This window comes from Protobothrops mucrosquamatus, unplaced genomic scaffold (assembly GCF_001527695.2).
Source record: "Protobothrops mucrosquamatus isolate PMUCROS unplaced genomic scaffold, P.Mucros_1.0 scaffold1863, whole genome shotgun sequence".
Taxonomy (NCBI): domain Eukaryota; kingdom Metazoa; phylum Chordata; class Lepidosauria; order Squamata; family Viperidae; genus Protobothrops; species Protobothrops mucrosquamatus.
Window position 1 is genome coordinate 18,166 of NW_015387992.1, and position 13,607 is coordinate 31,772.

At 38.5% G+C, this 13,607-nt stretch overlaps 1 protein-coding gene across 1 annotated transcript in view; it reads right to left on the bottom strand.

Moving 5' to 3' along the window:
* The window catches only part of LOC114923092 (uncharacterized protein C3orf67 homolog), a gene marked incomplete at its 5' end in the record, with an annotated part of 88,285 nt that overhangs the window by 7,818 nt on the left and 66,860 nt on the right, over window positions 1-13,607 (bottom strand). Inside the window, one exon of the mRNA XM_029285567.1 lies at window positions 4,143-4,234. Coding sequence (XP_029141400.1) covers window positions 4,143-4,234 — 92 coding nt within the window. The remainder of the gene's footprint in view (window positions 1-4,142; window positions 4,235-13,607) is intronic.

Sequence of the window (13,607 nt, forward strand, 5' to 3'; positions counted from 1 at the left end):
CTGACAGTGAGAACAATTAACCAGTGGAACAACCTGCCTCCAGAAGCGGTGAATGCTCCAACACTGGAAGTTTTTAAGAAGAGACTGGACAGCCATTTGTCCGAAATGGTATAGGGTTTCCTGCCTGAGCAGGGGGTTGGACTAGATGACCTTCAAGGTCCCTTCCAACTTTACTTTACTATTACTACTATTACTATTAGCTCATCAACACAGCTTTGTTTCTTAAAGAGAAATGTCTTATTATGGGAGTGTTGTTAGGGAACTTTGCACATTAAAACGTGATATAAGAAAGGCAAGTGACCCTGGTATTCTCCAGATGCTGTGAACATCAGTTCTCATCTGCCCCTGTCATATGGCCAATAGCAAGAGATTATTAGAACTATAATTCCAGCCATCTGGAGATACTCAATTGCCAGTTGTGATACGTTAAGAGCCATCTTCTTTCCTCAGTTTTGGGAGCGCTTATTTTATTCATTGATCATAGAGAAATGGAGCATTTGTCAAAATCATGTATCAATCTGAAATGGCTTTCGAAAGCCCAAATTGATGTGATTGTTCTGGGGTTTGCACACAAACTCTAATTCCTAAATAAATATTTTATTTATTTTTAAATTGGATGCCCGAAGGCTAAATTCTTTGTAACACAAATTAATTATATTGTTTTTGTAAGTGGATGATATTATTGGCCGAATTGTCATCATCGTCCTCTCCCTCCTCCTCCTTGTAAACAGATGACACCACATAAAACTAACTTTGCAGGGACATTATAACCCGGCCGTCCTCTCATACTCCCTTAATGCATATTACTGAATTAAGTTTGGGAATTGATCTAAGCCTACTTTCCATCACATGTTCATCATTGTCTGAAAAATCTACTACCTAGCATGAGTCCCCTAAGCCACAGTTATGTTACACGGTATAATAAAGCCAACTGGCATTGCCTTTACCATTACTTTTGCTTGGGGGCTAATTGAAAGGATGCAAAGGATTTACAGAATCAAGTCATCCTCACTAAGCGTTAAGAAACACCAAATCAGAAAATGGTACCAACTATCTAACGATGCCATTTGATACACAAGGTTCTAATTCAACATACTGGCTTTGTCTACTGCATTACAGGAGCAAATGGCAGGATAAGGAAGTCACTACTTATTCCACTGATGCAAGCTCAGAAGTATTAAAGTGGCCTTTGCTTCAGGAATAAACCTGACCACATGGATTTGGGATTCTGTTTGAGAAAGACGGCTCCTTGGTATGAAATGAAACTAAAGGAACATGGCACTCATTTGCAAAGGGGATTGGTTTTTTTTAAAAAAGAATGTTATCCATTCCTTCTCCCATCACTGCGTTCCTTCAAGGCCTAAAAGATCTATTTCAGAACAAACAAATACTTTACAAACAGTCAAGAAACTATAAAAGGGAGAAAAACTTTTGGTCTCTTGTATATTCACAATGAATTATGTTTCAAATAAAAGATAGCACAGAATCCTTTTACTAGCAATAAAAAGAACTGGTTGTTTTAGGATTTCATTAGAGAAGCATGTAAAAATCGACAGGGATATTCTGTACAGTAGTAAATAATCATAGGTTTTTATGACTGATACCATGATTTTGTTATTTTCAAACTTGTCCCTCTGTGATTCAGGAAGTATCATGCTTTCAGGAAACAACTGTTGTTTGAAGCACTATTTCTCCTATGGGTTTATAATCCCTAATAATTGCTGGAAAGCATTATTGGCCCAGGTAAAAATGAAATCTTCTTGTTAGGAGACACAGGATTGCTTTGGACTAAAAGATCATAATGTTTCATATAAATATCTGCTCTTTACTCCCTGCCCCTCATATACAAGTAATCCTTGAGTCACAGCCATTTGTTTAGTGACCGTTCGAAGTTACAACGGCACTTTTCAGACTTATGACTGGTTTTCACACTTACGTTGTAGCATCTTCATTGTCATATTCGGGTGCTTGACAACTGGCATGTATTTATGACAGTTGCAGTGTCCCGGCATCATGGGGTCACTATTGGTAATCTTCTCAGCTGGCATGCAAATTCAAGAGGGGAATCCAGATCTGCTTAACAACCGCATATTTCACTTAACAAGTGTGGCGATTTGCTTAACAACTATGGCAAACCTGTCATAAAATGAGGCACAATTCACTTAACAACTATCTTGCTTAGCAACAGAAACGTTGGGCTCAATTGCAGTAGTAAGTTGCTGTATTTCTGCTGCATTATTCAGGGTAGAAAAAAGCCAATTGACGGTCAGAAATTCCTGCTGATTTATTTCTTCTCTGCCTTCATTTTTATTTTTTTGTTTTATTGTTTTTTTTCCTTCAGTTTTATGATACTAACTTGTAGTAATGGCATTTTTTTTTAAAAAGGCACTGCTATACAGTATGGAAGCCATCAAGAGTCATGAAGACTTTGGTAAGGTAGAAATCTAATCAATTAATAAATTCAGGAGACACCTCTGGATCGAACTGAAAATCACTTTTTAATATGGAATAGTTGAACAGGTTCTTCCATGCAATTTTCTTGGCTTTTAAGATTTCTGAGAATTGCAGCAGAGCTTCAGAAGAAATGGAATTTTCATTAGATTGATATTAAAAATTTTCTCACTTCCTCATCTAAAATATTTATTTAGTATATGTTTGAATAAAAAAAATACAATAATTAAAGTGGCGTATTTAGCATCTTTAACCTTATGTACATTCAGACCTCTGAAAGTCATTCCTGATCTTGATAGTTATTCTGCTGTTATAACATATTGCAAATTTACACGTTCCTGAAAAAACTCCCTGTTTATATAGTATGATCTCTGTTAAGGAATCCATTACTAACTTGCCTTCACTCCTACAATAACTAAAGTACAGTCAAATCTTGATTTTTATGGAGTCTTCTTCAGCAAACATCTGATTTAATGGAAAAAATTAACTTCAGACTCCTCCCTAGGAAAGAGTCTGTTTTACGGCAAAGTAATATGGACAATTTACATAAATAACAAAACATGTGTGTTTTTTCATACATAACATATCAATTGCATGAAAATTACATTAATTTTGTGAATTATATAAACTGGGTTTAATGGAAAATTAGATTTAATGGACAGCTCTTCCTCCACATATTTGCTGCTTGCAAATACACATTAAGTTCTCGTATGGAACTGTGAAAATGATAGGAATCCTTGGTGGGTTGTAGGGTGGAAAAGGCAAGGAAGGAGAACAGAAGTGAAATTCTTAGGCAAATGCTGCTAGTTTATGATTTCATTCATGGCAGAATTGCTTCATTAAGCCCTTTCCTAAGAAACAGGCAGCACAACTCTCTTTTTCATTAAATATAATATTCAAGAACAGAACAAAGTGGTGCTGGTGGGTCCCTGTGTAGGAATGCTAAAAGAAGAATTATCTGAGGTATTCGAGAAGGCACAACCTATATACTAATAAAAGACAATATATGTAACTCAGGGATGAACTGTGGAGTCCTTTGTGCTCTGAGCTTAGTTGTTTTCCTGCAGGTGCTTCATTACCCAAGTAGGTAACATCATCACTGCTATAGGGAGTGGGCTTTCCTTAATTTCACAATGCATGGACAGATTTAACCATAGTTTCAACTGGGAAACTTGAGCATCCTATAATCAAGCTAAATCCCAAAATGCCTGGAATTCCTGGCAACTCAGACAAATCAGTCAACAACAGGCACACAGAGATAAAGAACAGTTACATAACATTCAAAAGAGACAATAAAAAACTTAAAAAGGGAAGAAAAAGACTAGAACATCTCCTGGCCAGCAATCAACATTCAGACAAGCAGAGATTTACATTTGGATTAACACCAGACAATCAAGCAACAACAACCCTATTAAGGAATTATCAAAGATAAAACACCAACACTGATAGAATAATCTCCTATATATAAACAGAGAGCAAAGTCCTCTCCCTTTTAGCACTTAAGATGTTACCTATCTGGGTAATGAAATGTCTGCACAAAAATAGCCAAGCTCGGAGAGCACCAAGGACTCCATTTTTATAGCATTTTTATACTATCCGACAAATGAAGGAGTTAATGGCATGTTGCTGCAGTTTCTAATGTTCTTTTGTTCTCACTTCAATTCAGTGGAAATATTTCCACTCATTCTTACCTTGGGCACTTATGTTTGCTGAAGCTTTGTTATATTCTGCCACCTGTTGGCTAGGAGGAATGATAGGCGGGCTGAAGACTTGTAGCCAATCCCTGAAATCACAATTTAAGCCAAGGAAACAAAGATTAGTTTGTGACTTATTCAATGCAAATTGGCACAACATAACAGGTCCTTTTCTCCTCCTTCTCCCCATGACTTCTGCTTCTTCATGTAACTCCTTCCAACTTCATTGGTCTAAAACATGATGTACTAAAAACATGATGTACTATCAAAAAAAGAAAAAATATATATTAGTTTTCTTTAGAGGCTACATTCTTAGAACGTGGCCCAAATTATCCACTTTTTGTACCTTTTTCATCATGGGCAGGCAAGGGTAGCCTGCTATAAATCTGCTTTGTATTTGGCAGACTAGCAATTTCTAATCCTATATTGTGAAATACTTCATAACCAATAAATTATATTGGTTACCCGCATTGCATTACCTGTTGCAGTGTATGGTAGGAGGGGCAGTGTCCTAGGATGAGATGCATAAGAACACATTTATGAGACTTATGAGTACTCCATAAAAATGTTCTTAGCAGGGCATATTTTTTAAAAAAATCTGTAAACAAGTAAGATCTTTATGCATATGTGTACACATGAATTCAAATTAACACCAAGAGTGATATATAAAAAGTCAAAAGTCTACACAACAGCTCAATTCATTCAATACAACACATATGGAAGGAATTACAATATGATGCGAAAGCATGGGGCACTATAAAGTGATTTTCTATCATTTGTTTCTAACTCGTTATGAAAAGGATGAGAAAAGTATGATAGAAACTAAGATACAATGATAGACCCTGAGTGAAAATGTGACAGTAAAGGTTCAGGTCTCAAAGGAGGAAACCCAACTGAGAGGACCCAAACCTTGGTATTTGTGGAAGAATACTACCCGAAGTTGTGATAAAAAAAATCATTTATCAAGAAAACCACCAACTGGAGCAGATTCAAATTATTGTTTTATTACTTGAAAGCTAGCAAGTTTATCACATCATTGGTCTCTTGCACCCGGAAGTGCCAAGAACAAGAATGAAGGTCACATAAATGTTATACGGTAAGACTGAAAATTTGTACACACTAGAAGACTGAGAATAAAGAAGGAATTATTTTATAACCAATAAAGAAAAACATAACCACAAGCATGAGCTACCTTTATCTTGTAAAAATTTACTCCTAGATATTTTACTCCTCTCCTAGAGGAGAGCTGTGCTAGCTGATGTCTAGGGGTGACATGATAGCAGTATTCCAGTATTTGAGGGGCTGCCACAAAGAAGAGGGGGATCAAATTATTTTCCAAAGCACCAGAGGGCAGGACAAGAAACAATGGTTGGAAACTGACCAAAGAGAGAAGCAACCTGGAATTAAGGAGAAACTCCTAACAGTGAGGACAATTAACCAGTGGGACAGTTTGCCTTCAAAAATCATGGGCGCTCCATCACTGGAGGTTTTTAAGAAGAGACTAGACAGTCACTTGTCTGAAATGATATAGGTTCTCCTGCTTGAGCAGGGGGCTGTACTAGAAGATCTCCAAGGTCCCTTCCAGATTCTATTCTATTCTATTCTATTCTATTCTATTCTATTCTATTCTATTCTATTCTATTCTATTCTATTCTATTCTATTCTATGGAAAGGATACAACCAGGCTCTTCTAACACCACTGGGATGCTACATAGCAGCTTTGATGTATATATGGAATCTAAGACCTAAGGGTTATTCTAAAAACCTCACCCTGTATTCACAGAAGAAAGAGGTAAGAAGGTATGGCAGTCCTGCCTCCTCTAAAGGTGTCTGATGATTGATTGGAACACACGCAAGTTCAAAAACCTTTAAAAGCAAAGGGAGAAGTGGTTTGATAACACTATCACACTCAACTTCTTAAGAAACCACCTAGGCAACCAGAAACTGGGCCACGCAAACAAGTGAAGCCCCATCCATGAGATGCAGGCAGCACATGAAACCATGTCCCCTCCAGTCTGTGGAAAAACCTCTCTCCATGGGACTGGTCCCTGGTGCCCAAAAGGTTGCGGGCCATTGCCTTAGACAAAAATGACTTTACCTCTGTTGGAGCTGTTCTGCCAGCTTAGGAGTTGCAGCCTTGAGGGCTCCTACCACTACTGGGTCCTTTTTGACCTTCACTTTCTACATCCTCTCTAATTCTTCCTTCAGGCTCTAGTGCAGTGATGACGAACCTTTTAGAGACTGAGTGCCCAAACTGCAACCCAAAACCCACTTACGCATTGTCAAGTGCCAGGTGGGTGTGGCCCACTGGGTGGGCGTGGCTACGGTGGTAACAGCAGTGGGACTAAAAAGTTCAATCAATCAATTCCAACTTTGCAAGATCTTTTTTTTCCCACGAGAAGTTGAAATTGACTGATTGAATCTTTTTTTTTTCTTGCACACCGTGGTGGAGGCCTAAAGCGAAAAGGTTTTATAAAACCCAGCTGAAGGCCTAGGACTGGGGCGACGGCACGCGTGCCCACAGAGAGGGCTCTGAGTGCCGCCTCTGGCACACGTGCCATAGGTTCGCCACCACAGCTCTAGTGCTTCTCCAGCTTCTCATACTTCTTCCTGATGTTGCTGTCACTTGGCACCGATTCGTCTATCACCATTGCTATATTCTGGTCCTCGTCTACAACCACAATGTCTGGTTTACTGACCATTACCTACATGCCCATTTGGATCTGGATAACAAGTCCCATAAGATCTTAGTTAATTTTCCACAATCTTCTGTGAAATCTCCCATCTGGACTTGGAAAGGTCTAGCCCATACACTGTGTGGCTGATTCTACACACAATGCCACCTACTTGGTTGTGCCATTTAGTGTATCTGTGGAGTCCTTGGCGCTATCTGAGCTTAGTTGTTTTTTGCAGATTTCATTACCAAACTAGGTAGGATAATCAGTGTATGCTGTTCCCGCCTGAATCTTACACCCTGACATTATGTTTGGACTGTCTCTGCGGTCTCTTTGCATAGGCTGCACTTCAGGTTCTGTCTAGTGTGGTAGATCCCTGCTTCTAAGGATCTGGTGCCTATTCTTTGTTGCTATGATCAGTGCCCAGTGCTATCCTTTAGCCCAGTCCTTTCCAGCCAACAGATTAATCCCAACAGATACTCCTTCCACATATAAATACCTCTGGAAATCAAGCACACTGGCAAAGCAACTAATCACTGAATAACTTGCTGTGTCATATATCCAATTCCTTATGAATCATTTTTTGCAATAGAAGTGCACTTATGCTCCATCTCTTCCATTACAAAAGGGAATGATTTATGTTTTAAATGCTTGCTAACGGTGGTTTTATTCTTTATGTCAAAGTGTCTGGATAAATAGCCCATCTTGTTCTCATTTTCTAGTCTGGAACCATTAAAAATAACTATTAGATGAGGCTTGCCCTAAACAGAAACATCTACTTCTAAAGTGAAATGTAAAATTCCCTTTAAAGAGGAACACCACCTTCCGTGGTGGTAGCCCTCAGAAGCTAGAAACTATCTGTGAGAATGGCATGGTGAGAACAGGCAGCTCCTGACCAATAAGCTTAAAAGGAGAGAGGTAAATAATAAAAGTAGAATAATCTACTACAAGAGCAGGGGAAGTTCTTCAGGGATAAAGGAAGCCAAGCTATCTGGTAGAAGAAAATCCAAAGTCCACCCTAGAAGAAGACGACAGCAAACCACTTCTGCACCCTTCCTGAGATAACTATATTGGTATGGTTGAAGCATTTAGATCAGGGGTCCTCAACCGTGTCAACTTTAAGACTTGTGGACTTCAACCCCCAGAATTCCTTAGCCAGCAAGGCTGGCTGAGGAATTCTGGGAGTTGAAGTCCACAAGTCTTAAAGTTGACAAGGTTGAGGACCCCTGATTTTAGATGAACTTGGATACCAGATATTAAGTGGTCTGTAATGGGCCTGATATGGTGTAAAGGGGATGTAGCTACATGAAGAAATGGCGAAGTTATTCAAAAAGACCCAACTAAATATATATTTCGATATAACCATTATATATAAAAATTAACAGATATCCCATGAGTATGTTATACAGAGTAATAATTAGAAAACACAGCAAATTTTATAGAAACTGAAATTAATATTAAATGCATGGTCAAGAAAAGACATAATGTTAATAATAGGGGACTGGAATGCATAAATTAGAGCAGAGTTTCCCAATTATGGCAAATTGAAGGGGAGTGGATTTCAACCACCAGAATTCCACAGCCAGCATAGCCATTGCTGAGAATTCTGAGATTTAAAGTCCACTCACCTTCAATTTGCCAAGATTGGGAAGCTCTGCTCTAATTTATGCATTCCAGTCCCCTATTATTAACGTTATGTCTTTTCTTGACAATGCATTTCCAGATATATAGACTTCAACTCCCAGAATTCCACAGCCAGCATAGCAATTGTTGAGAATTCTGAGATTTGAAGTCCATATACCTGGAAATTTCTAGGATTGGGAAACCCTGAATTAGAGAAACGGACAAAAATAGTACTGGAGATTGGTCAACAGAATTTTCTGAAAGGGTATTTTTAGTTCATTGGCAACATCTGTCTTAAGCAACACAGGAGACACTGTAGGAGGAGAGCCATGCTAGCCCATGGTGACCAAAAGTTATGCCTTTAAATAAAATTTGTTAGTTGGAAAAGGTATTACCACATTCATTCTGTTTTTTAACAAAATAAACAGAACTACATCTGGATATTGGATGGGCAGCACCAGAATCACACTTACATAAGAAACAGAAGAAGGAAAAGTCCAGTTCAGTAATTCATAATCATTCACTGCAAATTGTGGAACAAAACATGAATTATTTTTTATATATGCTAAATTTGGAAGTATACAAAAAATTAAAAAAAAATTAAAAATAGGTGGGCCAGAAAGATTTGACCTGGACAACATGTTGCCACAATATAAAAGGGTCCAGGAGTAGATTCGGTATACTTAACATAGATTTCACTATAGGAAAAGATATGAGACATTGCAAAAACCAAAGTGGGAAAAAAAATTACAATTCTATCATCATAGCCAAAGTTGGTTGTAGATGGAAGATGAAAGACTTGAGCAATAAAAATGCATAAGGATTGAATGCAACTTTACAGCCCCAGGCAAGGAAAGGCAAATTAACTCAATTGTGAGTGTCAACAAATAGAAGAAAATAACAAGAAAAGGAAAATGATAGATTTCTTTTATAACATCAGAGAATTTACAAAACTATTTATAACAAAGTAGAAATACGGTACTTAAGAGTAAATATAGGCGAGATATAATAGAGGCAGATTAAGTTGAAGGTGAAAGGGCTATGGGCTTACAGAAATGCTTGCAAAATGTGTTTCCCTGTTTATCTATGCATATCTATCTATCTATAAAACTTATTCAATTAGAAAATGAGGAAGAACCAGAATAGAACAGCAAACACACACGAAACCCTTACAGAACTAAAGCTGCAGGAGAAGAGGCAGCTGAAGCACTAACAATTATGCCAACCAATACAGAAGATTGTGTGGTGTAGACTCACCTTTTCTCACATCGCTGTCATTCTGGTTTCTTACATGCCTATTGCAAAGCTCTCTGAAGAGTATTCCTCAGTTTCTGCAATCCTGGGGTTCACAATTTACCACCCTAGGATGCCCAACTTTCTGAGGTGGCCTCCCTATTCCACCTCACTTATATTAAAAATGTTGTTTTAATTTTTTAAAAAGTTGGAATACTGCAAAGAAATGTATCTGTCTCCACCACTGTTTTGATGTCCAAGAATATTTGTTGGCTTGAAATGGGCCTTTGAACTTGCTTAGAAAATAAAAAGAAACAATGGGGGTCACAACCAAGAGCTTTCTGAAACCACTCAAATATAACAAATCTAAACAAAGGCAATAACAAGCATCAAATACGAGGGAGCACTAAAACAGTAATATTGTGATCAAGTAATGCCTTAGTTCAGTTTATATTCCACCCATGGCAGCCATTTTGTGAATAGGGAATCCCCCATTCATACTTCTATTGGTGTCCACAAACTCTCAAGATTCCAGATGTGCCTCCAAGCACAAAAAGGCCAGAAAGAGTCTCCTCTACCATGTGATTGAGATAATGCTCCACTCCACAACTCATTGCCAGACCATGAATGGGATTGAAAATATGGCTACTTAGCAATGAGGGAAAAGCACATCTTGGGAATAAATCTGAAGGCAGGTTCGGGTTATTAGGAAGAGGAATCCCTCTCATGCTGAGTTCTCTTTTCCTCAAGGCTGAGGATGACGACAATTGATCAATAGTATTAAGTTAAATTGAATGGAGGGATCTCAGACGGGAGAGTGTTTTAAGAATTGTTAAAAATTGTTTTAATGGATGATGTGGGGTGGGAGAAGGGAGGAGGTTCTTGCCAATTCTCTTTGGCAGAATTTATTTGTTTATTTGTATTTATTAAATTTATATGCCGCTCAGTCTCATTATCCAAAGCGATTTCCATTCATGGCCAATATGGTGACTGCAAACTGCTTTGAAATAGACATCGAAACTGGGATGTCGGAAACCAATACAAGAAATATTCCTTTTTTAAAAAAATAATAAAATCAAACTGCACTCATATATTGTATAATTTCTCATATTCCCTTCTTTAAAACAAAATCCAAAATCTAAAACAGCTTCTGAGGCTACACTCTTTGATGTGTGTCCAGTGTGAGCACCTTAATCTCCCCCCCCCATCATTTCCCATATTCAGATTGGGTCCCAGGGGTAGAATATGAAGAGTAAAGCATGTGAGACAGGCAAAATAGAGGATAAAAATAAAACATACCAAAGGTTTAATGAATTCTCACCCAATCCTTCCCAATACATTTAAGTATTCAAAGGAAGATGATAGCTTGGATTTTAGGCAACCCCCCAATATCCAATAATGTTAGCAGAATTTGGCTTAAACCTCTTGTCACCACCATAGGAATAAAGTAATCCAGCATCATTTTCATGACTGCACAGAGAAAATTACAGAACACCATGGATAATGGCTCCTCTAGGAAATAGAGGAAGCGTTTTGCTCCGGTAACTAACACAATTTGTTGGGGAATCCTATAATTAAGAAGGGAATTTGGGTTGGCTAATCCATGATTCTTCATACTGCCTGCTTATTACCTTATTCAACCCAATCTACTTTTTGAAACCTGTATGCAAAAGGTTTTGAATAAATATTTGAAAAAATACTAATGCCACATTCATGTGACACTTCAGAGATTAACAAAGTTATGTTGCTAAAAGTCAGCATTGGTTTGATGGCACACAATGGGCCAGTCAACGTATTGTGGAATAGGGGAATTTAACTTCACTGAGATGCAAGTAGAAATGTATTTTGAAACGTTTGTTGACAGAGTAGAGCACATAAAATTTCTACAGAGAATAAGAACCTAAAGCAAAATGCCAGTTGCCACTACTTTAATGTTAATATTCCTTAGCTGGTGGCACATATATGTGAACTTAGCTGATCTCAAAAGCTAAAAGGAGACCTAGTTAGTGCCTGGCTAGAAAGCCACCAGGATATTCTAGGAGTTTAGATTAGATTGAGCAGTTGAAAAATGCCATGGAAGAAGATAGCAGCAAGTTTCAAGTGTTCATCAAGAAAACATGGATGTATTTATGAAACCACGCAATTGTTATAAACACAAACCAGTTACCAAGCATCCAAATTGCAATCATATGACTGTGTAGATGATATGACAGTTGTAACTTTGAGGACTGATTGTAAATCATTTTTCCTGAGGCCACTGTAACTTTGAACCATCGTTAAATGAACGATCGTAAGTCAAAGACTATCTAAATCAATCACTCCACTGAGCAGAAATGAGGCTGAGCTGACTGCAGAATATTACCCACCCTTTCTAAACTTATTTTTTTGCTTCTCATCTTCCATCACATTCTGTCAAGCCTCAAGAAGAATAGCAATAGCAATGGCAGTTAGACTTTTATACCACTTTACAGTGCTTTATGGCCTTCTATAAGCGGTTTACAAAGTCAGCATATTGCCCCCAACAATCTGGGTCCTCATTTTACCCATCTCAGAAGGATGGAAGGCTGAGTCAACCTTGAAACGATGAGAATCGAACTGCCGAACTGCTGGCAGTCAGCAGTCAGCAGAATTAGCCTGCAATACTGCATTCTAACCACTGTACCACCATGGCTCTTAAAATAAAATTAAAAGAACAAAAAAAAACCCCAGTAAATCAGAGGTACAAAGAGAGGTGAGTCACAAGCAACACTTCCCACTACAGAAAAGGACAGAGAGAGCACTATGGGCATGAAGGAAGCCAATCTACCTAGGAGAAAGAACTCCAAAACCAAACCCAGAAAAAAGCTAGGTAATATTGAAAGAAGAGAATATTTATAGCTCAGAGTTGAACTGTGGGTTCCTTGCTCCTCTCTAAGCTTGGTTGTTTTCTTGCAGACATTTATTACCTTACTAGGTAACATCTACCCCTAGCTGGGTAATGAAATATCTGCAAGAAAATAACCAAGCATAGAGAACACCAAGGACTCCAAAGCTATGTAAGCTACTTCTATGCGATTGCCAAGAAAACATGAGCACATCCATGTATTCATATGGAATCAAGCTCAACTTGAAAGACTGTGTCAGACCTGCCCAAAAACAATCATTTAGGAAAGCAGACTCTCATCTCCAATTGATAGAAGTGCAAAGGATTTTTACTAAAGATGTTGGTTGCAGGAAAGTGCGGTGGAAACTGAAGTTCCTTTTCACCAATACAAAGAGCCAAAACCAACGTTCCCCATCCCTCCCCCCAATGTCCAGTCCGTTGCCACCCAATCCAGGATCACCGCTATGTTGTGGGAAACTCTGGGTTGTTTAGGCTGATGGAATTTCACACCCTGGTCAAGTGGCCTTGAAGATGCCCAGCATAACTAGTACAAACAGCTCTGGCTTCTTCACATGTCAGCTCCCCCTCCCCATTTCCCACCATTAGATACACAGGTGTGGATTGCCCCAAATGCCTCCCCCCTCCCATCCCCTTTGATGGCAGGAAGCCAGCAAGGCGCCAAGCCAATGATGGAGATCCTGACAGAATGATTACACTTTTACATATGAATACCATTCTCATTTTCCCATCTGATACCTGTTGGTTGTGACAGAAGTCAGCACCCAAAAGACAGCAGCTACCATAGGCACTCTCCATGGGACAAAGATTTATAGAAGTTGTAGCTGAGAAAAGCTTGTATAGATCAATAAGACTTATGGATAAGACCTCTGCTTAAAGCCCGGCCATGCAGAGTTACATCTATGGTTGACTGACAGTATGATCCTAGATGGTCCACTGGGTAGTATCAAAATAAAGCACATAAGTTGTTTGTCCTTTGAAAAATAGGATGCTTGGGCTGCTTTTAGAAAAGCTGTGCTGATTCAAGATAAGATTTGCTCTCCCATAAAC